The 27,156-nt window shown below is 48.7% G+C and overlaps 1 protein-coding gene across 1 annotated transcript; it reads left to right on the forward strand.

Annotated features, from left to right (window-relative positions):
* The first annotated feature begins 3,987 nt into the window (after positions 1–3,987).
* Positions 3,988–10,033, forward strand: LOC143927386 (integrase/recombinase xerD homolog). The gene is made up of 2 exons (XM_077451432.1): positions 3,988–4,185; positions 7,409–10,033. Exons 1-2 carry the CDS (start codon positions 4,065–4,067, stop codon positions 8,383–8,385), a joined length of 1,098 nt encoding a protein of 365 aa, XP_077307558.1. The 5' UTR covers positions 3,988–4,064; the 3' UTR covers positions 8,386–10,033.
* Positions 10,034–27,156: the final 17,123 nt, after the last annotated feature.

A 27,156-nucleotide genomic window follows, 5' to 3' on the forward strand; every position in this document is an offset into this window, starting at 1 on the left:
GACCAGAAAACGGGTCAGGAGTCCTGCATCCTGATAGGACAGCCAGTGCAGTATGAAAACTCCTCCTACAAGCTTTACCCAGGCACTGATAGAAGTCACAAGACTGCTATATACTGCTGATGAGAAAAGATATTTAGCAGTTTATATTTACTGAAATAATTGCATTTCCATGTTCTGTGTACTGTGGGAGACCAGATATAGTGAATGCAGAGTCCTGGGTTTAGTAGCACTTTAACCACTTGCTTACTGGGCACCTAACCCCCCCCCCCCCCCCTATCCAGACCAATTTTAAGCTTTTAGCGCTGTCACTCTTTGTATGACAATTGTGTGGTCATACAACACTGTACCCAAATGACATTTTTATCAAAATTGTAATCAAAATTTAAAAAACACAGAATTTAAAAGAATAAAATAAAAAAACGTTTTATATTTTGTTAATAAATTTTGCAAACAGTTAATTTTTCTCTTTCATTGATGTACGCTGATGAGGCTGCACTGATGGGCAATGATGAGATGGCACTGGTGGGCACGGATAGGTGGCATTGGTGGACACTGAGAGGTGGCACTGAAGGGCGGCTTTGAAGGGCATTGATAGCTTGCCCTTAAGGGCACTAATACGTGGCAGTTATGGGCACTGATGGTTGGCAGTGATGGGCACTGATTGACACTGGTAGATGACGCCAATAGGCAGCACTGCATGGTGGCACTAATGAGGCACTTATTGGCACCACTGGGCATTGATAGTTGGTACTGATAGGCGGTACTAGTTGGCACAGATGAGACAGCTTTGCCTCTTCCTCTTTTAGACCGATGTCCCTTGCACAGAAGCTGGTGATCAGCTTTTTTGTTAGCATGAGGAGAAAAAAGAAAAAACAATTATAATTTTCTGTTTACATCATGTGATCAGCTGTCATTGGCTGACATCTGATCACATGGTAAGGGGCTGGTGTTGACCCCTTACTCCGATCTGTGATCACCCGAGTCTCATTGACTCTGATCACAGTGGGCGCCCGGAAGGGGGTGTGCGGGGAGCATGCAAATGGGAGGACGTCTATTGACAGCATCCCGGCAAAGTAGATCTGCACTGCAGCCGTCATTCGGCTATAGCGCGGATCTGAAGGAGTTAAGCACAGGGATTATTTGCAACAGCTGTGCCAATGATCAGGCATTAGCACAGCCATTTTTTTTTTTATAAACAGACCCCATAAAGTGGAACTGAACTCAAAAAGTGAAGATTTGATATGTTATTGGAAAAATCTAAAAAGTTAAAGTAGAATTTCAGTTGCTATAGTACTAACTATAGCACCCTCTAGTGCTGGACTAGTGTAGGTAAATTTGTTTTTGTGACTCATGGTAGTTGTGTATGTCTGTTAATTGGGTTGGGTTACTGTAAGTCAGGCTGAAGGGCTCTACAGGTCAGGCCTCTGGTACACCCCCTTGGTTCTAGAAGCTTGGAAAAGTTTCTAGAAGCTAGCGGGTGGAGGCCAGGAGGGACTTATCTGCATGTTTGTGGGAGTCTGGCCAATTCCCAGGCAAGGGGCCTGGCAGGGTGGCTGGATCAGCCCTTAAATATGGCAGAGCCTGGCAAGAAGTAAATTCAGGGGGAAGATGAAGTGAAGAGGTTTTGTCTTGAAAAAGAAAAACTGATGGTATATTAGTTGGGGGAGGGGGGGCACACTGGAAACCTTTGCTGTCATTGTGCTATGTGTCCAGTGCGCCCCTTCACCTTTAAAGAGGGCTGGGCTACCGCCAGGCTCACCTCCCCTCTGCCTTTTCATTAGAATGCACATGCTTCCACTGTGGAGGCTCTCATAAATTTACAAGAGTTAGGACTGCAAAAATATCGGGGTGCATTGGCGTGGCTTTGCAGCTTCTGCATGCATTTGCAAATGTGTGCTAACTAAATCCCTGTTTTTAATGCAAACTGTTAGACATATTAATTTGGTTGCTAAGCAGATTGGCTGGTGAGTTGAGCTGGGAACTTTCTTTGGTTTTGTTTTGCATGAGTTGCACTTTCATGTACGCCTTGCTGTGAAGGCCAGTTATAGATGAGGGCAGTGCCCATTTGTTTGTTAAAGCTGCCAGATCTCATATCCAGCAAGCTTTCCTGGGACCGTGTTAAACAGGCTGTGAACCAATCCCTTGTTCTGGGACATTTCGTTATGCAGCCAGGAAAGATGGTAATGGGATGTAGAGCTCCTTCAAGTTGGGACACTTTCAACAAGCAGCCAGGTGTGCTGGTATTTTCAAGAAAGGGGACATAGAGCTTTTGCAAGTTGGGACTTTTTTTAAAATTCTACCCAGCAGACACAGAGCTCCTAGAAGGGGGATTATCGTTGCCAAGTCCAGAAAGACTGTTCCTGTTGCGGAGGGAATGCAGTTAAGGATTTGTCGTTTTTGTGATGTGCATAGAGAAGGAAGTTGTCCTCATCCTTGCTTTTAATCACTATACCCTATCCAAGATTTTTTTCCCCCTAATAAAATAAAATAAAAAAACAGGCCCATGGTCTGATTCATTGTCTCTGAATGAGAGTGAAAAATGTGGTTGGCTTCAGTGAAGAAGAGAGATCGCCAACAACAGCTGCAGAGTCTGGGCGGTGACATCACACGTAGCCTTACTATGGGGCTTCTGTTGTCTGCTGTCCCTCCTCTACACTGAAGCCAGCCATTGGGAGCTGATCACATGATGTGTGAGCAGGTGCAGTTAGCTAGTCTGCTACTAGGTGGCTCTGTCCCAGAATAGTGTAATAAGGTGCTAGGTCCCTTTTTAGTTAGAGCTCTCCTGTAGTGATGTCATGGGTGAGTCAGTGCCCAGATAAAAGCCAGATTGGAAGGAGCTTTAGCGCAGTCGGGCATGGGAGGCACAGACTCCTGATGTGCCCGTGCACTTATGTGCTATGTGCCCTGATGTGCTACGTGCCCCATAATGTGCCCTGATGTGCTATGTGTCCTATAATGTGCCAAAATGTGCCCCGATGTGCCCTGATGTGCCCCATGCCCTGATGTGCTATGTGCCCCATGCCCTGATGTGCCCTGTGCCCTGATGTGCTATGTGCCCTGTGCCCTGATGTGCCATGTGGCCTGATGTGCCCCGCACCCTTATGTGCTATGTGCCCTGATGTGCTATGTGCCCCATAATGTGCCCTGATGTGCCATAATGTGGCAACGTTTCCCCCATGCCCTGATGTGCCATGTGGCCTGATGTGTCCCATGCCCTGATGTGTCCCGTGCCCTTATGTGCTATGTGCCCTGATGTGCTATGTGCCCCATAATGTGCCCTGATGTGCTATGTGCCCCAGTGTGCCCCATAATGTGCCCTGATGTGCCCCATTCCCTGATGTGCTATGTGCCCCATGGCCTGATGTGCTATGTGCCCTGATGTGCCATGTGGCCTGATGTGCCCCATGCCCTGATGTGCCCCATAATGTGCCCTGATGTGCCCCATAATGTGCCCTGATGTGCCATAATGTGCCCCGATGTGCCATGTGCCCCGTGCCCTGATGTGCCATGTGGCCTGATCTGCCCCATGCCCTGATATGCCCCGTGCCTTGATGTGCCCCGATGTCCTATTTTTTTATTTTTTTTTGGTGGGGGAGTGGATCTTGGGTGGGAGTTCCCACACTTTTTTCCCCAGGACTTGACCCCCGCTTGGCAGTAAGAACTACAGAACCCCCCCCCCCCTTTTCTCCCCACCTCCATAATATAGAAAGGATATGTTCTGCAGTCTTATCTTGGGGTGACAACACTGATCTTCAATAGATTCAAGAGCACAGCGCAGGGAATTAGCTCAAAAGATTTCTGCCAGGATCAACAGGTATTTTTTTAGTAACTATTGAAAAGAGAAGCACGGATTAAGAATGCAATGATATAAGGAGTGCTGGACATGACAGTGTGGATGAGGGACACAGAGGGTTAAGCTTTATGGGTGGAGTTCAGGAAAAGGTTTGCAGGAAACAAGTTCAGTGTAGGGGAGGGGTCACATAAAAGGGAGAGGTGTGGCTTTAAGGAATCATTCGGAGCCCAGTGTGACACAGAGGAGGCAGTTTTTTCGCTGCTCCTCTGCTATGGCGGACCTCGAGGGACTCTTCGCGCGGCTGCGACGGGCGGCGGAGGTGCACGGTGCGGACTGGCTGCGGGAACGTGTGGGGGACCTGACGGACGGCGATGTGGACGGCGGCGGGACAGGTGAGGTTCCACTGCGCACGCGGAGGTCTCGGCCTCCGGCGCGTTTTTCTCCTGGGCCTACTCCTCGGCCGCCTCGTGACTCCCGGAGCCCGGGGGTGGACCGATCGGTCCCCCCGGCAAAACGGCAGGTTATCGGCTCCCCCCGGTCCGGGCGGTCGTTGCGCCGCCGAACGGAGGGGGGCGGGGCTTCACGGCCGCATGGAAATGGCGCCGGGACCGCACGGGGCCCGGTGGAGGAGGGGGGGAGTGTGGATGGCTCTGGGTCGGCAGGCCAAGGGGGGGGGGGTGCACGTGGCGGGGGATCGGCGGCAGGCTGGGTCTGGGGCCAGCATCCGCGCGGTGGGGGGGAGGGGGGCGCTCCGGGGGGGTCGCATGCCGGAGGGGGGGGAGGGTGGGTCGCAGAAGGCTGCCAAGGTGCCTGGCAGGGCTGGTTTTAGACGCCGGCATGCCGGGGGCGGCGGGGGGAGGAGGACATTGCCTGCAGTCCCGGATCGCAGGGACCGGATGGACCGCGCGGAGCACAGGGGGATTGCCGCGTCCCCGGTGCGTGTTGGAGAGGTCGGTTCGGAGAGCGAGCTGTCCCAGGAGGAGGAGGGGTCCTTTTCTACACCCGGACCGGTACCGGTCGCCGAGGCCCCTGGGGGCCCGGGTAAGTTGCGGGAGTCTACATTGCTGGCGGATGCCTTGCGGGATCTGATGGGGGTGGCGCAGGGGGGTGCGGTGCCCACGGGATCCCGGGACGTATTGGGGGGGGTTGCGGCAGGTTCAGCGCAGGGGGCGGGGCCTGTTGCCCCGGGGGGGCCGTCAGGTCAGTTGCAGGAGCTGTTGGGGGGGCTGCAGGCCCTGGTTGGTAAGTTTGCTGGGGGCTCCGGGTCGCCTCAGGTGGCCCCCTGGATGGGTACTGTGGGGGGGGCCGGGGGGGCGGAGGTCATTCCTGCGCGGGATGCACCGCCTGCTGCGGTGTCGGGGAGCACGGATGCAGGGGCTGTGGGCTCGGGGGTCCCCCCGGTGCCTGCGGACCCGGGGGCGCGGTCTGACCTGGTTAGGATCGCGGATGCTGCCCGGTGCGAAGTCTATGTTTGTTTCGAAGGCCCATTGGGGGCGCATTTGAAGCAGGAGGTGCGGGACAAGATCGGCAAGGGTGAGTATGTGGAGATTTTCTCCTTGCTCCCCCTCGAGAAATTTAATTTGGACAGGGTTAAGCCGGACAGTTCCAAGAAGGACGACGAGGAAAAACGTAGGTATCGGCTGATCCCGCGCACATTTGCAAATTGGCTTCAGGCGTTCGCTATATTGGCTAGCGTGATAGGGGAAAAGAACCCCGAGCATTGCTCGGCGTTATTTTGTTACCTGGACGCGATTGGGGAGGCTCACCGAGTGTATGGAGGGCTGGCTTGGCTGCGCTATGATGAGCAGTTTCGTCAGCGTAAGGCAGTGCGGGCTGACCTGCGGTGGGATCACAAGGACATAAGCCTCTGGATGAGGCTTATGTCTGCTCCGCGGGCGCCCACTCCGTTTCTTCAGGGGGGGGCCGGGAGTGCGTCTTCCTCGGGACTGCCGGCCGGAAAGAAGTGGGGGGTGTGCTGGCCCTTTAATGAAGGGGCTTGTAAATTCGGAGGCGCGTGCCGCTTCAAGCATGAGTGCTCCGGGTGCGGCGGCACCCACCCCCTGTCTCGCTGTTTCAAAAAAGGTCAGCGTGCCAGTGCCGCCGGTCACAAAAGGGATGACGCCGGTGAACCTGGGAAGGATGCTTCCTTTCCTAAATAGGTATCCGGATGGTGCGGCGGCGCGGGGGTTAATTCTGGGGTTTCGGGACGGTTTTAGGATTCCCTGTTCTCTGGGAGGGGTGCCGCCGTTGGCCAGGAATTTGCGATCGGCTTTAGATCACCCGGGGGTTGTGGATGACAAATTGGGTAAAGAGGTGGCGCTGGGCCGGATGGGTGGTCCTTTCGAAGTGCAGCCGTGGGGGGACCTGGTGGTCTCCCCGTTGGGTGTAGTTCCTAAGAAGGAGCCGGGGAAGTTTCGCTTGATTCATCACCTGTCTTTTCCGAAAGGGGGGTCGGTCAATGATTTCATTGACCCGGAGGCGTGTACGGTTTCCTACACGTCTTTTGACGCGGCGGTACGGTGGGTCAGGCGGTATGGTCATGGGGCTCTCATGGCCAAGGCGGATGTGGAATCGGCGTTTCGCCTTCTGCCGGTCCACCCGGACAGCTTCCGGCTGTTGGGATGCCATTGGCGGGGCAAGTTTTATGTGGACTTGTGCCTGCCCATGGGTTGTTCCATTTCATGCGCCTATTTTGAAGCTTTTAGTTCATTTTTGGAATGGGTGGTGAGAGATGTTTCGGGCCTGGAGTCGGTCATCCACTATTTGGATGACTTTCTGTGCGTGGGCCCGCCTGCCTCCAATGTGTGTGCGATTCTTCTGTCCACGTTGCAGCACATTGCGGGCAGGTTCGGGGTGCCGTTGGCGGGGGATAAGACGGAAGGCCCGGTGACGGAATTGAGTTTTTTGGGAATCGTGATTGATTCTATGGCAATGGAGTGTCGCTTGCCAGAGAATAAATTACGGGATCTGCAGGCGGAGTTGGCAGGCATGCAGGGCCGGCCGAAGGTTCAGCTTCGGGCCCTGCAGTCCCTGTTGGGCAAGCTGAATTTCGCTTGCCGGATCATCCCTATGGGCCGTGTGTTCTGCCGACGGCTGTCGGGGGCCACGGCCGGGGTAACCGCCCCTACCCACTTTGTGCGTTTGCGAAGGGAACACCGGGAGGACCTGCGGGCTTGGCATGAATTTTTGGAGTCGTATAATGGGCGGGCTATGTGGATGTCGGGGCCAGTGAGCAACTTCGATGTGGAGTTGGTTACTGACGCGGCTGGCTCAACGGGTTATGGGGCATTTTTCCGGGGTCGGTGGAGTGCGGAACCTTGGCCACACTCATGGGAGGTTGCGGGGTTGTTGGGCAATTTGGTTTTGCTAGAATTGTTCCCGATAGTGGTGGCATTGGAGCTGTGGGGGGCGGAGTTTCGTAATTTGAAGTTGCGCATCAATTGCGATAACATGGGGGTGGTCCAGGTCCTCAATCGGATGACTGCTTCCTCCCCCCCGGTCATCCGACTGCTGCGACACCTGGTCTTTCGCTGTTTGCGGCTCAATGTTTACGTTTATGCTGTGCACATACCTGGGGTGGAGAATTCTTTGGCTGACTCGCTCTCTCGTTTTCAGTGGGACAAGTTCCGGCAGCTGGCGCCGGGAGCGGAGGAGTCGGGGGCGCCATGCCCCGGGTGGATGTGGGAACTTCCCTTGGAATCGCCGCAGGTTGGTTAAAAAGGTCGTTGAGTGAGGCTACATGGTCCGCTTATTCTAGAGTGTGGGCGGAATGGTGGGCGTTCCTGCGGGAGGTTGGAGTGGCTGGTCGGGGCTCCGACCGGCGCTGGGGGGTATTGTACTGGGTTGCCCGGAACATTGAGACGGGCCTGTCTCCCGCGTCTATTGAGCGGAAGCTGGCGGGGTTGGCCTTTTTGTTCAAACTGTGGGGGGAGCCGGACGGGACGAAGGATTTTTGGGTTAGGCAAACGTTGAAAGGGTACAGGAGGGATTGGAAGGGTAGGGATGCGCGCCGGCCGGTGTCATTTGACAGTTTGGTGGCAATTTGTTCTCGGCTGGTGGACGTTTGCTCGTCTGCTTACGAGACCGTTCTGTTTACGGCAGCGTTTTCGTTGGCGTTTTATGGGGCTTTTAGGATTGGGGAGTTGGTGTGTCGCTCAAAACGGGTGGCTGGGGGTCTGTTGGATCAGGATGTGCAGGTGGTTGCGGATCGGGTGAGTATACGGTTGCGTAGGTCTAAGACTGATCAACGGGGCAGGGGAGTGACGATTACGCTGCTCGCCCTGCCGGGCTCGGTAGTGTGCCCGGTGGCGGCGGTACGGGCTTTCCGGGCGGTACGGCCGGTGGGGGCGGGCCCCTTTTTGGTGCACGAGGAGGGCTCTTTTCTATCCCGTTTTCAATTTGTGTCGGTCTTTCGGCAATGCCTGAGGGCGGTGGGTTTGGATGAGCGGGACTACGCGTCCCACTCTTTTCGGATTGGGGCGGCCACGGAAGCGGCTCGATGTGGGCTGGAGGAGGCGGTGGTGCGCCGGATTGGTAGATGGGAGTCCCGGAGGTTCCGGTCCTATGTCCGGCCGCAGTTGCTACTGGGGTAAGGAGGGTGCGGCTGGGGGTTGTTTGCTGTGGGATTTATGGGGGGGAGGACTGTGCTTGTAACATTCCTTTGGTTGTTGTGTTATTTCTCTTGTTTTCATTCCAGATGGAGGTTCTCAACGCCTTGTTTGGATCCTGGGGCATTCGTACGTCTGCTGGGGGGCCAGGAGAGGTGATTCTCTACCAGCAGGCAGGCAATTGGGTATCCCCAGGGAGGTAGCTAGGGTGATGTGGTTGGGTTTCCCGGGCATGAGGTGGGAGCGTGTCATGAGGGAGGTGGAGCGCTTCGCTTTGAGGGATAGGCCCCCGGATGTGCTGGTTGTTCATGCGGGGGGCAATGACCTGGGAGTTCGGAAAGTGAAGGACATTTTGGCGGATATCAAGGCTGATGTGTTGCGCATGCGAGTCCTGTTCCCGGGCACCATTTTGGTGTGGTCGGACATTGTGGCCAGAACGGTGTGGCGGGGGGCCAGGTCTTTAGCCAGCCTCGAGAAAACTAGGATTAGGGTTAATAAGGTTGTTGGGCGGTTTGTAGTGCAGAACGGGGGCATTGTGGTAAGACACAGGGAATTGGAGGTGAATGTAGGGCTTTATCTTAGGCGGGATGGCGTTCATCTATCGGATGTGGGGATTGACCTCTGGTCCTTTGGCTTACAGGAGGGCATACAGAAAGCTCTTCGGGTGTGGGGCGGCCCTCAAGGTTGAGGGGGTCACCCTTTCGGGCTGTGGCGGTGTGTTTTCTGGTGGTTTCTGACGGTAGACAGGTACTCAGAAGGGATCTGAGGGTGTGGGGGGCTCATCTAACGATCGGCCCCTCTGGGTATTCCTGAACGTTGGAGGGAATACGGTTATGTTCACTGGCGGAAGTTGTCTCCGACCGGTCACAGGTGGAGGCCTTTGGGAAGTTGGTCAGGTGTACCGCAGTGATTGGGTATTGGTTTAAGTGTGGTCACCGTCAGAGATCACCAGAATGGGCAGTTAATGTTAATTAAAATGTGGTTTAATGTTAATAAAGTTATTTATATTTATATTTATATTTATATATTTATATATATTTATATATTTATATATTTTCATATTTACAAGTTATTGGAGTAATTTTGAGTTATGTTTAATAAAGGCTGTTGTGGCCAGTTTACTCCAACCTATGGTGTGGTCTCGTTTCTAATAGATAAGGAATAGTATAAGGGGAACATTCAGACTACACTAGTCAAGAGAAGCACGGATTAAGAATGCAATGATATAAGGAGTGCTGGACATGACAGTGTGGATGAGGGACACAGAGGGTTAAGCTTTATGGGTGGAGTTCAGGAAAAGGTTTGCAGGAAACAAGTTCAGTGTAGGGGAGGGGTCACATAAAAGGGAGAGGTGTGGCTTTAAGGAATCATTCGGAGCCCAGTGTGACACAGAGGAGGCAGTTTTTCCCACCCTCCCGCCCTATTGTTATGTGTTTGTTTTGTGGTGTTTTGTTGCTGGTCTTTTTCTTCTTTTTCAGGTTCATCGGTTGTCACAGCAGCTGAAAGTTTTTCGTGTTGGCGGTGTGTTTTCTGGTGGTTTCTGACGGTAGACAGGTACTCAGAAGGGATCTGAGGGTGTGGGGGGCTCATCTAACGATCGGCCCCTCTGGGTATTCCTGAACGTTGGAGGGAATACGGTTATGTTCACTGGCGGAAGTTGTCTCCGACCGGTCACAGGTGGAGGCCTTTGGGAAGTTGGTCAGGTGTACCGCAGTGATTGGGTATTGGTTTAAGTGTGGTCACCGTCAGAGATCACCAGAATGGGCAGTTAATGTTAATTAAAATGTGGTTTAACCGCTTCCTGCCCGCCCTATAGCCGAATGCCGGCCTTCGGGCGGGCGGCTTCCCTCGCCTGGCCGTCCCTGGACGGCCAGGTGTTTACTTCCGCAATGCGCGCCGCCGGGGGCGCGCATCGCGGAAGTTTTGCACTCGCCGTGTCTCCCGGAGACAGGCGAATACAGATCGCCGTGAACGGCCAATCAAAGCGGCCGTTCACAGAGCGATCTAAGCTGCCAATAGGAGATGATCTCAAATGTAAACATATGAGATCATCTCCCATTGCCGTGTCTCTCTCTCCTCACACAGAGACAGCGTGTGAGGAGAGAGAGGATCTGTGAGTGAAACATTGTATCCGTATTGAGTACCAGTGCAAATTGTCAGTCCCAGTGCCAATTGTCAGCCCCAGTGCCAATTGTCAGCCCCAGTGCCAATTGTGAGCCCCAGTGCCAGTGCCATTTGTCAACCCAGTGCCATTTGTCAACCCAGTGCCATTTGTCAGCCCAGTGCCATCTGTCAGCCCAGTGCCATCTGTCAGCCCAGTGCCAGTGCCGCCAGTGCCACCTGCCAGCGCCACCTGTCAGCGACAGTGCCAGCGACAGTGCCATCCGTCAGCCCCAGTGCCGTCAGCGCCAGTGCCGTCAGCCCCAGTGCCGTCAGCCCCAGTGCCGTCAGCGCCAGTGCCGCCAGTGCCAGTGCCGCCAGTGCCACCTACCAGCGCCAGTGCCAGCGCCACCTGCCAGCGCCAGTGCCACCTGCCAGTGCCATCCGTCAGCCCCAGTGCCATCACCCCAGTGCCGTCACCCCAGTGCCGTCACCCCAGTGCCGTCACCCCAGTGCCACCTACCAGTGCCAGCGCCACCTGCCAGTGCCAGTGCCACCTGCCAGTGCCACCTGCCAACGCCAGTGCCATCCTTCAGCCGAAGTGCCGTCAGCCCCAGTGCCGTCAGCCCCAGTGCCGTCAGCGCCAGTACCGTCAGCGCCAGTGCCGCCAGTGCCACCAGCGCCAGTGCCAGTGCCGCCAGTGCCACCTGCCAGCGCCATCTGCCAGCCGCACTGCCATCTGCCAGCCCCATTTGCCAGAGCAAATAGCCAGCACCATCTGCCAGTGCCATCTGTCAGCGACATCTGTCAGCGACATCTGCCAGCGACATCTGCCAGCGACATCTGTCAGCGACATCTGTCAGCCCCATCTGCCTCCAGTGCCATCTGCCTCCAGTGCCATTTGTCAGTGCCACGTGTTGTCAGTGCCACCTGCCACGTCAGTGTCACCTGTAATCAGCGTCACCTGTCAGTGTCACCTCCCACATCAGCGTCACCTGTCAGTGTCATCTGCCAAATCAGCGTCACCTGTCAGTGTCATCTGCCAAATCAGCGTCACCTGTCAGTGTCACCTGCCACATCAGCGTCACCTGTCAGTGTCACCTGCCAAATCAGCGTCACCTGTCAGTGTCACCTGCCACATCAGCGTCTCCTGTCAGTGTCATCTGCCAAAATGGGGTCACTTTGTGGGCATTTCCATTGTCCTGGTGCTCCAGGGCCTTCAAAAATGTAATAGGTGGTTGAGAAATGAGATGTGTAATTTATGCCCCTAGAACGCCTAATGGTGCTATTTCAATATTGGGCCTCTGTATGTGGCCAGGCTGTGTAAAAGTCTCACACATTTGGTATCGTTATACTCAGGAGGAGTAGTAGAATGTATTTTGGGGTGTCATTTTTGCTGTGTACATGCTATGTGTTGGAAATATCTTATAAATGGACAACTTTGCGTAAAAAAAATGCGTTTTCATTTTTTTTCCACATTTTCCCAAAACTTCTGGAAAAAAATGAACCATTCAAACGACTCAATATGCCTCATAGATTATACGTTGGGGTGTTAGCTTTCCAAAATGGGGTCACTTTGTGGGCATTTCCATTGTCCTGGTGTTCCAGGTCCTTCAAAACTGTAATAGGTGGTTGAGAAATGAAATGTGTAATTTATGCTCCTAGAACGCCTGATGGTGCTATTTCAATATTGGGCCTCTGTATGTGGCCAGGCTGTGTAAAAGTCTCACACATTTGGTATCGTAATACTCAGAAGGAGTAGCAGAACGTATTTTGGGGTGTCATTTGTGGTATACACATGCCATGTGAGAGAAATAACCTATTACATTAAAAATTTTGTGAGAAAAAAAAAAAAAAAAAAAAATCTTCATTTTGCAAAGAATTGTGGGAAAAAGATGACAACATCAAAAACCTCACCATGCATCTTAGTAAATACCTTGGAATGTCTACTTTCAAAAAAGGGGTCATTTGGGGGGTATTTGTACTTTCCTGACTTGTTCGGGTCACAAGAAATGAGATAGGCCACCAGTACATCAGATGTGATCAATTTTGTGCGATTCGCACCACAGCTTGTAGACTCTCTAACTTTCACAAAGACCAAATAATATCCAATAATTTGGGTTATTTTTACCAAAGATATGTAGCAGTATAAATTGTGGCCAAAATTTATGAAAAAAAAATTATAATTTGCAAAATTTTATCACAGAAACAAAGAAATATGTGTTTTTTTTCAAAATTTTCGGTCTTTTTTCATTTATAGCGCAAAAAATAAAAACCCCAGAGGTGATCAAATACCACCAAAAGAAAGCTCTATTTGTGGGAAAAAAAGGACACAAAATTCATTTGGGTACAGTGTTGCATGACTGAGTAATTGTCATTCAAAGTGTGAGAGCACCAAAAGCTGAAAATTGGTCTGGGCAGGAAGGGTGTTTAAGTGCCCAGTAAGCAAGTGGTTAATGTTAATAAAGTTATTTATATTTATATTTATATATTTATATATTTATATATATTTATATATTTATATATTTTCATATTTACAAGTTATTGGAGTAATTTTGAGTTATGTTTAATAAAGGCTGTTGTGGCCAGTTTACTCCAACCTATGGTGTGGTCTCGTTTCTAATAGATAAGGAATAGTATATGGGGAACATTCAGACTACACTAGTCAAGACATAATAAAACACTTTCAATGGTTCATTTAACAGAGCAAAAAAAAAAGGAGCAAATAAGAGCAGTTTGTTGTTAGGGTTTACATTTACTTTAACTCATTCCGCCGGCAGTCCACACATAAGTGGCAGCACAGAGGTGGGCTTTATTTCATGCTGCCACTTATATGCCTTTGGATGGCATTGCTGTTTTATACAGGAAGGGTGCCCAATTGGTAGGACAGGCTCCCGATCACATGATCACTGTGACAGCCAATCACAGTACACGAGAAACCTTACTGCATTTCGTTTTTTTTTTATAAGGGCTCGTTCACACATAAAGTTGGTGGCGGTAAAACCCTGCGGGCTGAGTCACGTGTTTACCACTCTCCCCCAACCTCTACCCAATTAGCTGCACAGGCAGTAGCCAGGGGTTTACACATGCCACAGAAGGAATTACACCTCCTGTTCCTCTGCAAATGTCCAGCTCTGCAATTGCCCCATTACTGTGTGCAATGCAAGCAGTTGCTACGCACTAGTGTGGGATTCAAGGGGTTAAAGCAGGCGGGGAGGAGGTGATACAACACCTCTTCACCACCTAGCAAGTGCTTTTTTGAAGCGCAAACTGAGTGCGGATTCGCGTTCTGCACCACCAATGATCGGAACAACCGCTGTTTGTGTTTACAAGCCTTTGACCGACCCTGGACGCAGACAGTGTGCGTTCAGAGTCCACGTTTCTGGCCGCAGCTAATGGGCCAATTTGTATGCGGCCATAGCTCAGAAGGTTGCTGTGCCAAGGGGCACCGTTTAACCACCTCTGAACGCAGCCCTCGTGGCCGCCCCATTGAACGTAGCCTTAGAGAACCAAGTACAGCTGCTCCCTGTACTTTCTCCATCACCTTTCTCCATCATTGTAGGTGCTGCATCACAGGTGTGCTTGAAACACCTTCATCCAACTGAACGTTCCTATATCGTACATTTCAGATTCTAACTGGTTTATGTGAGATTAGAACGCTGGTTCGCCAAGCTCAGGCATAATATTTACCGGGTGTGAGCGGCATTGTGGTTTTCCAGTTTGCTTTGTAATAACCACAATCACCACACCCTTTGATGGAGAGGGAACCACATATAAGACATTCTGTGCATTCCCATGTGCGTCTTGCATTACCCTCCGAGCTGAGTAAACTGATCGATGTTCCCCCGGTGATGGTGTACATTCTGTGGTGCCGGCTCAGACGACGGGCCTGGTTCCCTCTCCTTTGTATAACATGTCACATATGTTGCGGTGAGAAGTTGCTAAACACAAGAACGTTGGATCACGGTGAGGACATCTCTGCACGTGGACAGCCCTAGGAGGTGGGAAGGTGGTGGGATGGTGGAGTCTCCAGTGAACATAATCATTGTATTGAAGAGAACCTATAATTTTCATCTGTTAAAGTGCGTTGGAAGCCCATTAAGGCACCACATGGATCGTTTAAAGGAAATTTATAGTCGCAGCATACGCTTTCTAACATCAGCAATGTCATAACAATACAAACAACAGTTATTATTGACAATCCAATATAAGATTACTTGAAAACTCTATTTTTAATGTTGTGAACTCTGCCTCTCTGCTGACCAGGTCTTTCCACAACTTCTCCTCAATTTCTAAGGACTACATATCCCATGGTACCATGCTGCCTGCAATCGGTGATCCGGTACAGACTCTGCCTCCTGAAACTCCTCCTCTCAGCACCTCTGTAGATCAGAAGGCAGGCTCTGCGAAATGTGTAACACAGCAGTGCCTACTCACAGGGCATAGTGACTACGCGTCGCAGAATTGAATAGAAGTAGGCTAGAAATTTAATTGGAATAAAATGTGGAAGTGAATATTGAAAGGAATGTAGATTGTCTAGAGGTGGTTAACCCTTCAATTATCTCTGGTAAGATGTGACGATCAATCCCCACACAGGCCTGTGAGATTAGCCCATTGAGACAATGACACAAAACAACAAAATCTCTCAGAGCAAATCTAATCTTAATTCTTTGGTGTGAATATTTAAAGGGGGTTTTCAGAAAGTACCGCCCTTTGAACGTGTCATACAAATTATCCAATATCAGTTTACATTTTGACCGTAGGTACCGGAGGCATAACTAGAACCTTCAGGGCCCCAGTACAAGACTAGGGTTGCAGCGATACCTACTTTGTACCGGCGAGTATAAGCACCAATACTTGTACTCAATTACTCGATGATACCAATTGCCAATTGCTTCGCGTGTGTGACTTGAGCTCATACAAAATGAATTGGCTCAAATCGCACTGCAAAGAATTGCATATGATTTGAACAGGAATGCAATGCGCTTCCTGTCCGAATCACATGCGGTTTCCCGCACCGCTCCTATGTGAACCCAAGCTGAAGTTACTATGACAAGCCTGGGTTCACACAGAAGTGGTGCGGGGAAACCGCATGTGATTTGGACAGGAATCACATTCCCGTTCAAATCACATGCGATTTGAGCTTATTCATTTTGTATGGGATCAAATTGCACTGCAAAGATATCAGTTTCAAAGCATTTGCATGAGTACAAGTGCTCAGTGTCAGCACAGATACTGATATCTGTATCCGTGCAACTCTACAAGAAACCTTGTCCGAGGCTCTTCCCTTCCGTGCCCGGGGCCCTTCCCACTCATCCCGGGGCCCTTTACTCCCATTGTGGGACCCTTTATTATGGTCTCACAGTGGGACCTTTTCACGTGTTCTGCTGCAGGCCTCCTTTCCTGTCGTCCTGGTGTCCCTCACAGTGGTGGAAGGCCAGCGCCCGGTCGGAAGTGCAACCTGGTAGTTCCACCACTGGTGTCGGTATTTTTTTCTTTTCGTTCTTTAATTTTTTCTTATTATTTACCATTTTATTTATTTACTTATTTTTACAATATCATTTTTTTTAGGAGCCCCGTTGGAGACTTTGGGGAAATATCAGGGGTTTGAATTTCCACCTTTTGAGACAAAGAAAGGAGATTAAGGACACAGCCCTCAATCCCCCTTCTCTGCAGCCTCAGCTGCACAGAATGAATGGACAGGAACAGCTCTGTACAGAGCTTTCCTGTTCATTTACAAACTGAAGCATGGTAAATACAGTTAACTATGCCTCTGTTATGAATGGACAGAGTCAGTGAACGGTATTGGTATCGATCACTGACTCTGTCCATCCAGAAAAGGAAGGAGCCAGTAAATTACATATTTACCAACCCCTTCCCTGTTCTCCATCCTGACATACTAAGTGATCTGTTTCATCCAACTTTGGCACACTGGGTGCTTATCCCAGTACATGTGGCTCCAGCATTTAGGTGCAGGAATAGGGCAAATTTGTGCCATCCAACCCCACTACTGATAGCCTTTAAAGCCCCGTTCACACCTGAGTGATTTTCTGCTTGAAGCTGCTTGAAACATTCATTTCACTGGCCCCCTGTTCACATCTGAGCGTTCTGTCGTCTGAAGCAAAGCGCCTGTTCCTCAAAAAAGTACACAAGCTTCTTTTTGGCAGATTACAAGAGTTTTTTTTTGCCCCATAGACTTAAATAGAAATGCCAGACTTGAGTGTTTTATGAGCGCTTTGTCGCTCATGTTTTGCTCAAACAGCAGCTCCCCACCCCTAATTTCCTCTCCCTCTCACCCCCGTAAGTCCTTCTACTGGCTAAACAAAAACGCCCGAAGCTGTAAAACGGTTGTAATACACTTCTAAAATGCTTTTAGAAATCTGCAAAAATGCTTAAAATCCCCAAAAAAGGCCAGTATATAGTAGGAAATAAAGGAATAGAATAAAATAGAAAATAAAAGAATACAATAAAACAGAATAAAAAAAGAACAGAATAGCATAGGAAATACATGAATATAATAAAATATAAAAGAGTAGAATATGAAATAAAATAATAGAATATAAAAATTAGACTAGAATTGAAAAGAATAAAATAGAAAATAAAGGAGTTAAATCGAGTCAAATAGAATAGTATAAAAAAATAGAATAGAAAATAAAAGAATAAAATTAAATTAAAAAGAATAGAATTGAATTGAATAAAATCAAATGAACAGAACAGAAAATTAATTTGAATTTGAAATGGAAACATATTGCAATAAATACAGTGAGGTCTAAAAAGGAAATATGGTGATTCCTACTTTGGCTGCCGAATAGAATAGTATGGGAAATCAAAGAAAAGAATAGAATAAAACAGAATAGACTGGGATAGACTAGAAAAAATAAAATAGAATATGAAGGAAACAAATCAAATAGAATATAATAGAATAAAAAAAAGTACAGAACAGAAAATAAATGAATAGAATAAAATAAAGAGTAGAATAAAATAAAATAGCAAAAGGAATAGAATATAAAGTAAAAGAATAGAATACAATAAAATGAATAGATTCATCTTCTGAAATTCAGAGTTTGAATTGATTTGAAAATAATGAATATACTGTTATACTATTCTGACATAACGAACAGCGCCCCCTCCATCCATGCATCCTTCCCCCAATCTACATCCAGGGCCCCGGACGCATGGATTCCAATGGGGGGGGGGGGGGGTGTTAAGCACGTGATTAGAGCCAGAGGCTCTAATAGGCCTCAAAAAAGGTTGGGCTCAGGGAACAGAGCACTACGCCCTGATCCCACCCAGTTGTGTGACAATAGCGAATGAATATTCGCTATCGCCACACTGATCCTCCTCCCAGGCCAATCAGGAAGCGGGTCAACGGATTGGCTGAAAGGACAGACGATCCTATTGGACGCCGAGGAGGAGGGAGGATACGCATGGTGGAAGGAGCTGAAGCTGAGGAGGAGAGGACACATTAGCTCGCAACCCAGCCGCCACAAGTGAAATGTGCCTTTTCCGGTGGGATGACCCATCAAGTGTATAAAAAGTATAAGAAGATTTTGGATGAAGTTGTCTAGCTCGGCCATATTTCTTGGTTGTAATTCTCCGTATGACGCTCTGATTACATCCGATCTCTCCATGCCCAGCAATTACTACATGGAGCTTAGCGTGATTGTCCCGTGTAGGATCAGCATGTCACGCAGGATGGAGGATAAGCTCAGCTGGATGCGGAGCACAATGTGGATCTTTGTGCTGCCTCTTTAGGTATTTTGTGTCCGTGGCTCTAGACATGCTCACACTTCAAAGGACGAGCGTTATACAATCAGTTTTATGTGTGATCGCACATAGTTAGGAGGTAACGTAAGATTTATGAGCGAGGCTGGTTATGTACTTTCCGAGGCTCGCCCCTTACCTTCATTCCCAGGTTTTATTGTGGACCTGGAGAGCGTTCGCCGCGTTGGGAGATTTTTACATTTTGGAGGGGCTCAGCACTCCGGGGGCCATCACAAAGGTCTGCCAAGTTCCATTATGTTCAATAGTCTGCGGCATTCATAAATACAGGTACACAATACAAGAGTTGGGAGCCTGGCAATAATGGGAGAGCTATACTGGAATAGCAGGAGATTGCTTCTGCAATAGTTTCTTAAACCACTTGCCTACCGGGCACTTTCACCCTCTTCCTGCCCGGGACAGTTTTCAGGTTTCAGCGCTGTCGCACTTTGAATGACAATTGCACGGTCGTGCAACACTGTACCCAAACTAAATTGTTACCATTTTTTTTGAGACAGATAGAGCTTTCTTTTTGTGGTATTTAATCACCACTGGGGTTTTTATTTTTTGCTAAACAAACAAAAAAAAGACAGAAATGTTTGGAAAAAAAAGTCTTAGTTTCTGTTATAAAATTTAGTAAATAAGTACTTTTTCTCCTTCATTGATGTGCACTGATGGGCACTGATATTCAGCACTGATGGGCATTGATAGGTCAGGTGGCACTGGTAGGCTGCACTGATGATGCAGCACGGATGGGCACTGATAGGCAACACTGATGGCCATTGATAGGTGGCACTGCTGGACACATGTAGGCTGCACTGATATGCGACACTGATGGGCCCTGGTAGGCAGAACTGATGGGCACTGGTAAGTGGTAATGATGGATGCCAATGATAGGCATCACTGAGGGGGCACTGGCAGCACTGATGGGCACTGATTGGCAGCACTGGAAGACTGCACTTATGAGGCTTTACTGATGGGCACTGATGAGCAGCAGTGATATGTGACACTGATGGGCACTTGTAGGCGGCACTGATAGATGGCAATGATGGACGGCACTGATATGCATCACTGAGGGGTCACTTATTGGCAGCAATAGAAGGCTGCACTGCGTGGGCACTGATGAGGCTTCATTGATTGGCACTGATATGCGACACTGATGGACACTGACAGGGATCACTGATGAGCACTGATTGGCAGCACTGGTGGGTACTGATTGGCAGCACTGGAGGCTGCACTGATGAGGCTTCATTGATCGGCACTGATATGCGTCACTCATGGGCACTAGTAGGCGGCACTGACAGGGATCACTGATAGGCACTGACAGCGATCACTGCTGAGCACTGATTGGCAGAACTGATGGGCACTGATTGGCAGCACTGGTGGGCACTGTTGGGGTTGCACTGATCATTTGGGCACTGATCATCAGTTCCCTGATTATTAGTGTAGATGTCCCCTGTGTGGATTGCCGCTTATTGGCTCTCCTCACGCGCTGTCAGCGTGAGGGGAGGATTGCTAATAACTGGCAAATCCTGTTTACACTGTGATCACCTGTGATTGGACACAGCTGATCACATGGTAAAGAGCCACTATGATTGGCTCTTTACCTCAGACACAGATCACTGCCAATATGTACCACAGGGGGCGCGCGGGAAGTGCGATTACAGGAGGATGTCAATTGATGCCCTCCCAGCAATATGCAACCGCACTGTAGCCATCATTCGGCTATAGCAAGGTCATGAAGAAGTTAAAGCCAAAAATAACAGGATAAATAAATAATATACCGTTAAAAGGTTTGTTTAAAAACTCAATCTTTTGCTGCAATATTCACCTTCCATCCAGGATTTCTCCTGCAGTACTTTTTTTTGCCACTAGATGTCCTCAGTCTAATGTCCACCATCATTCAACCCTCTCATCCTGGACCTGACTCTATCCAGTGACTGGACAGTGAGAAGAGGAAGAGTAGCACAGGGATGCGCTCATCTCCCTGCCACTCTGATCTCTCCTTCATCAGCATTCCTTTTGTCAGCACATGTACTTATATTGGCTCCTTGTGCTGCTTGGTCCTCTCCCGCTTCAGTCCTGCTGTACAGAGATTGCAAGAGGCTGAGAACAGCATCATGCAACCCACGAGGTCATCCTGGTCCCGACTCCAGCCTGTGACTGAACAGTGAAAGGAGAAGTATCGCAGGGATAAGCTCATCTAACTGTTATTCTTCTATTGGCATGCTTCTTTTCAGCACATGTACTGATTAGCGCCTTGTGCTGCTTCTTCCGCTCACACTCCAACCCTGCTGTACAGAGAGCAAGAGGCTGATAGCAGATCACCTGCAGGTACTTTTTACACTGCTTGCATTTAAAAAGACAAGGAAAGGCTCATTCACCCCTGTTCCTGCCTGTTCCATTTTAGGGCATCCAACAAATTTTATCATGGGTTTATGGAACTTCCCACCACCAAATATGATACAAAAACAGACATTTTATTACAGAACATAAAGCCATTCTCAAAACATGCACTGTAGGCTTAGACCAATGGTCTTCAAACTGTGGCCCTTTGCGTGCCTTTATCAGGCCTCCGGGACACTATTCCTTCTACTAATACAAAACACTAATCCTTCTACATCAACAATGGGGCATAAGTCCTGTCATGGATACCAATGATGGGGCACTATTCCTACCACTGACACCAACAATGTGGCACCATTCTTCCCACTGACACCAATGATGGGGCACTATTCCTCCCACTGACACCAATGATGGGGCACCATTTTTTCCCCTGATACCCAGAGCCGGATTAAGAGCATTATGGGCCTGGTGCTGAGGACTTTGGAGGGCCGTTTTTATGGTTAATAAATAAAATTAAAATGCAATCAAATTTTTAATAAAACAAATTAGGTATTTTTAACAAACTGCTCATTCACACTATGTGCAAGAGAACCCGTGCAAATGAGACCACATTTTCTGTATACTTTTTTTTTTACATTTTTTAAATTATTTGTTGCAATCTTTTATTGTTTACATTCTTAATTTTTCTTTTTTTTTTACAATTTTACTTTTGTATTATTTTTTTTTTCCAGTGGGCAGCAGTGGACGGTGTAAGTAGTGCAGTGGATGGTGTCAGCAGTTTTTTTTTACTTTTTATAATTTCTTTTTTACAATTAATTTTTTTATTTTATTTTTTCAAAATGCATTTGAGGCTGGGTTTTTGGCAGTGGACAGCATCAGTAGGGCAATGGCAGTGCCCAAATGGTCAGTCCAACTCTGCTGGGCCTAAATTAAAGGTAGGGGCTTGGAGCTGCAGCTCCAATAGCCCCTACGTTAATCTGGCCCTGCTGATACCAATGATGGGGAACTATTCCTTTCACTGACACCAATGATGAGACACTATTCCTCCCACTGATACCAACAATGCGGCACCATTCCTCCTACTGATACTAACTGCAGGGCACTATTCTTCCTACTGACACCAATAATGGGACACTATTCCTCCCACTGATACCAGCAATGCGGCACCATTCCTCCTACTGATACCAACTGCAGGGCACTATTCTTCCTACTGACACCAATAATGGGACACTATTCCTCCCACTGATACCAACAATGCGGCACCATTCCTCCTACTGATACCAACTGCAGGGCACTATTCTTCCTACTGACATCAATAATGGGACACTATTCCTCCCACTGACACCAATGGTACCCTGGCATTTTCTTTTCCCTTAGGAAATTGGGTGTTGCAATTTTTTATGTCACACAGTATTTGTGCAGCATTTTTTTTAAACACAATATTTTCAGAAAAAAACAACACTTTCATGAATTTAAAAAAAAAACCACTAAAGTTAGCCCAATTGTTTTGTATAATGTGAAAGATGGTGTTACGCCGAGTAAATAGATACCTAACATGTCACACTTTACATTTGCGCCTGCCCGTGGAATGGCGGCAAACCTATGGTGCTTAAAACTCTCCATAAGCGATGCTTTAAACGCCTTTACACAGTACTAGTTTAGAGTTTCACAGGAATTCTGGTGCTAGAATTATTGCTCTCACTCTGACGTTCGTGACAATACCTCACATGTGTGGTTCGATCGCCGTTTACATATGTATGTGGGAGTAACGTATGCGTTTGCAATTGTGCGGAAGCTATCATTTTTATTTTTTTAATATTTTTTTTTTTGGTACTAACTTTATCGCTATCACAAGGGATGAACAACCATGACTCAGCCACCTGTTTTTTTTTCCACCCCCTTGGCTGCCAGTGTGAAAGAGTTCTTAGCCCTTGTACACACGGTCAGAGATTCCGATGGTGTGTGTCCTATCGGACCATTTTGTCGGATAATCCGACTGTGTGTGGTCTCCAACGGAGTATCCAACGGACCAAGTTTTCCAACTTGTCCGTAAAATTTTCCGACAAAATGCTCCGATCCGACATACTGCGATCATGTGTAGCCTACTCCGAAAGTGCCACTCATGCTCAGATCAAATTCCTAGACCAAAGCTATTGGCTACTAGCCTGAACGTAGTCACGTCGTAAAGAAATAACGTCATCACGTTATGTACAATCGGATATTCCGACAACTTTGTCCGACCACGTGTATGCAACAGTTTCGGACAAAATCCGTTGGACAAAATCCAACGGATTTGGTTGTCAGAATGTCCGACCGTGTGTACAAGGGCTTAAAGTGATCAGTGCTGCTGAATATGATGCCTTGTACACACGGTCGGACATTCCAACAACAAAATCCGTTGGATCTTTTCCCCGACAGATCTTGTCCTAAACTGGTGTTGCATACACACGGTCGGACAAAGCTGTCGGAAAATCCGATCGTTCGGAACGTGATGACATTCGTTCGTTACGACGGGACTACGTTGAGGCTAGTAGCCAAAAGGGTTGGTCTCGAAATTTGATCTGCGCATGCAGTCGGAATTCTCTACAAACGATCGGAAAAAGTCCGATCTGATTTTTTTTGTCGGAAAATATGAGATCCTGCTCTCAAATTTTTTCAGTTGGAATTTCCCACAGAAAAAGTCCGATAGAGCCCACACACGATCGGATTTTCCCGACAATATAATCCGATCGGACCTTTTCCGTCAGAATTTCCGACCGTGTGTACAGGGCATAACTCTGGTCGTTTTATAAGTGCGGTCAATGTGACCAAATCCTGGATGTTCTATTGAAGAATGCTGGGTGGTAAATGAGACTTGTTCGGCCGCGCACCGGAAGAATCTTTTAATTGATCATATCGTACTTTATAAATGTGGGCGTTAAGTTTTCCTCACTCAGATTATATTTCTTAAGTTCTCAGAAGAGATTTCCATGATTTGGAAAAGTTCTGTCCCTCCCCAATAAAGTGAGGTGAGGTGGCCGAGTGTATGTCCGGCGATACCGGATGGCGGTGTAGGAGCGATTTGTAGAATAATAATCCCTCCCTGTCTTCACACTGGTCTCTGCAGGTCTTCATAGAAGGAGAACGTTGCTCTGACCGGCCTTTTCACCTGTCCCTAATTACTGCACACAATGAGATTCCAACAGATGTGTGCACACACCGGAGTGCAGCTGTGCTGCTTTTATTGGTCCTCTGACACTCCCGAGGTCAGAGCGCCTCCATCACGCAATCTTATAGAACACTACGGGGTACACGTGTAAATCTTACGCTGGCTTGGAGACTGGGGCGTTGCTGCTCTTCATTAAATAAAGGTAATTCGCTAATTATTTACGTAGCAAAGCAAGTCAGATCAGCACTGGTGTGCACTGATTTTCTTAAAGGGGAATGGCAGTAGGCAAAAGAAAGGAAAAAGGGGGTATTAAGAAAACCAGAGGGTCCCCCTCCATGGGTCTACTCAAGGTCCGCAATTCGAAAGGTGCCAATCGGGTAGCTTGGATTGGGATAGGGCTTGCAGCTAGCCATCGGTACAAAATTAAATATCGCCGGGGCCTCCACCTAGGGATGCCACCTCATCCCTTTAAACCTGAACACATATGAATTACACAGGCTCTGAGGCTAATTTAATGCAGATAAGGCAGCAAGTGAGTTTAATTACCACCTTAACTGCTTGCCGCCCGCCCACTGTCAAATGACGGCAGGGTGCTCTTGTTCTTGAAGGGGCGCGCAGCACAGCGATCGCGGCCGGGCTGTGTTGCTAGAACACAGTGCGACCCCGATCTGTGTAAAGAGCCCCGTATGCGGCTCTTTAACCATGTGATCAGCTGTGTCCAATCACAGCCAGTCACATGTAAACACGGAGATGCTGGTAATCGGCTCTCCTCGCCTCACACTGACAGAGTGTGAGGAGAGGAGAGATGATCAGCGGCATCTCCTCACAGGGGGACATCTAGGGATGTAATCAGGGCTCTGATCATCAGTGCCCTGATTACAATAAAGAAATAAAGTATAACAATACAGTACCCACCAATGCCAGCATACAGTGCCCACCACTGCCCACAAGTGCCACAAATCAGTGCCCATTAGCCATGTTAATCAGTGCCGCCCATCAGTGCTGCCCACCAATGCCTATCATTGTTGTCCATCAATGCCCATCAGTGCCCATCTGTACCGCCTATCCATGCTGCCTATCTGTGCCCACCAGTGCCGCCAATTAGTGCCCGCCACTGCTGCCTATCAGTTCTCACCAGTAAGGATGAGCTCAGACGTGTTCGCATACTCCACGTGCAAAGCCCGACATTGCCCGATCCGCGGCTGCAGAGATCGGGCAATGTCTCACTGCCTGTGATTAGCGCAGCGCTGCGCCGACTTCCTGGCAGGCTCTGCACATAGAGTATGGGAACACGCCCTGCTCATCCTTACCCATCAGCGCCGCCTATTAGTGCCCATCAGTTCCACCTAACTAGGCCCATCGGTGCCGCCTATCAGTGCCCATAAGTGCAGCATATTAGTGCCTCCTCATCAGTGCCCATAAGTGCTACCTCATCAATGCCCAACAGTTCAGCCTATCAGTGCCCATCGGTGCTGCCTCATCAGTGCACATCAGTGAAGGCGAAAAATTACTTAGTTACAAAATTTACTGACAGAAAAAAAAAGTAAAACAACTTTTTTTTTTTCCAAAATTTTTGGTCTTTATTTTTTTTAATTTTTTTTTATTTTATAAAAATCCAGCAGTGATTAAATACCACCAAAAGAAAGCACTATTTGTGTGAAGAAAATGATAAAAAATGTGGTAGGTTACAGTGTAACATGACCGCGCAATTGTCATTCAAAGTGCGACCGCGCTGAAAGCTGAAGAATGGCTTGGGCAGGAAGGGGTGGCGTAAGTGCCTGGTAGGCAAGTGGTTAATTAGCCACAGAACCTGTGTAATTCATATGTATTCAGTTTTAAAGGGATGAAGTGGCAACCCTACCTCCATCTCTCCTTAAAAGGTTCCTCTGTGTTGTTTAGGATGGCAGTCAATTCCTCCATGCAGAGGATGTAGTTGCTTTTTGAATACCACAGGACTCTAGGCGGGACTGTGTCATCTTTGAATACCTGAAGCATAGATGGTGATGAAGAAGAAGGGAGGACCCCCCACCATGCCAACATCCATGATAGTATATGTAGCACCTTGGTGTTTAGGCAGGGTTGCTCCTAAGTTTACCTGCCAGCAGGCATGTACTGGCCATTGGGACTACAGGGAGTTTCCCGGTGGGCCGATGGCTCAGTGGGCCGGTTTCAGTGACAAAGTAATGGCTGCGCGGCTCATCCTCAACTTCACGCAGTGATGTGAGAAAGATGAGAAAAATACAGAGGAGAATAAGTGAAATAATAAAAAAGGTTAGTGAGGACTTCTTATGTTATGCTACTTATGTTTTTTTGCACAACTGCGTATAGTTTTATATACTGTTTTTGTGCTTGTTTGAAAAATTAAAGTGGGCTGGTCTGGATGAAGTCCAGGGCCAAATTTTTGTCCCAGTCCAGCCCTGCCTGCCAGGTATAGCTACCTTGTTATATTGTTAGGGATCAATTGATTTCACTCTAAGTCTGTAATTGCTGCACTTTTCTCTTTTTCCGCTAGGTGGCCGGATACTTGGTGGCATTAGATATGAGAAGGGCAATGCAAGGTGAGATTATGGGTATATAGGAGTCAGGTGATTCAGGTGGAGTCAGGTGATTGGTGTTCTGTGCCACCTGGACGGCTGTCCGGGTGGACGTGTGTTGTACTGCCCGGGCTGCTAGGCTGGAGATTGGGCCTAACCCGGGCACATTTGTCTGCTGGTCTGTCCTAGGGCCTATCCAGAAGCAAGAGAGCAGGGCGGGGTTGGGATTGTGACTTGCAGTCCAACCAGAAGTGACGGAGAGCCTGTCATGGTGGGAGGTAGAGGGGAAGCTGTCGCCACTAAGGGACTATCCGCCTAATTACCAGGGACCACAGTGAGTAACTGAAGCTAGTACCGAAGCAGCATTCTCAACAACCGGGGGGCGGTGAAGAATCTGGAAACTTCAGTGTGTTTCAAGCCAGGGACCCAGCCAGCGGAGGTGACGCCTGCACAGCAGCCTTGTGTGTCAAGCCAGGCACCAAGCAGGCCAGTGGGGTGAAGCTTGAGAGGTATCTTGTGTGCCAAGCTAGGGACCCAGCAGAAAGGTGGGGGTGACGCTTGAGGAAGATACCACCGTGAAGATTGTAGGAGCTCAAGGGATTCATTGTCAGTCTAGTGAGAGAGAGACCAGGAGCTCCGTGGGCGTGGGTGAAAGGACTGTTACGTTTTGTGTTAGGAACTGTTAAAGACTGTTGCCATAAGAGACAGCATTCCTGCACATGCAAATGTGGCATCTTGCTTGGTGCCTTTCCCTTCATAGCTGTCCTCCTATTGAAGTCTCAGAGTCTGTCAATTAATCTTGCAACTACCTAAGGGTGTCCTGGCCCTATCCCTCTCTCCCCAAAAAAGTTTGTTAAGAGAAATAAA

Source organism: Lithobates pipiens, unplaced genomic scaffold, assembly GCF_037356315.1.
Source record: "Lithobates pipiens isolate NorthernLeopardFrog02 unplaced genomic scaffold, aLitPip1_a1.2 Scaffold_23, whole genome shotgun sequence".
Taxonomy (NCBI): Eukaryota; Metazoa; Chordata; class Amphibia; order Anura; family Ranidae; genus Lithobates; species Lithobates pipiens.

Coding starts and splice junctions, on each gene's coding strand:
- LOC143927386 (XM_077451432.1), top strand. CDS start 4,065: ATGGCGGACCTCGAGGGACTCTTCGCGCGGCTGCGACGGGCGGCGGAG. Junction 4,186..7,408: donor TGTGGACGGCGGCGGGACAG/GTGAGGTTCCAC, acceptor TCTCGTTTTCAG/TGGGACAAGTTCCGGCAGCT.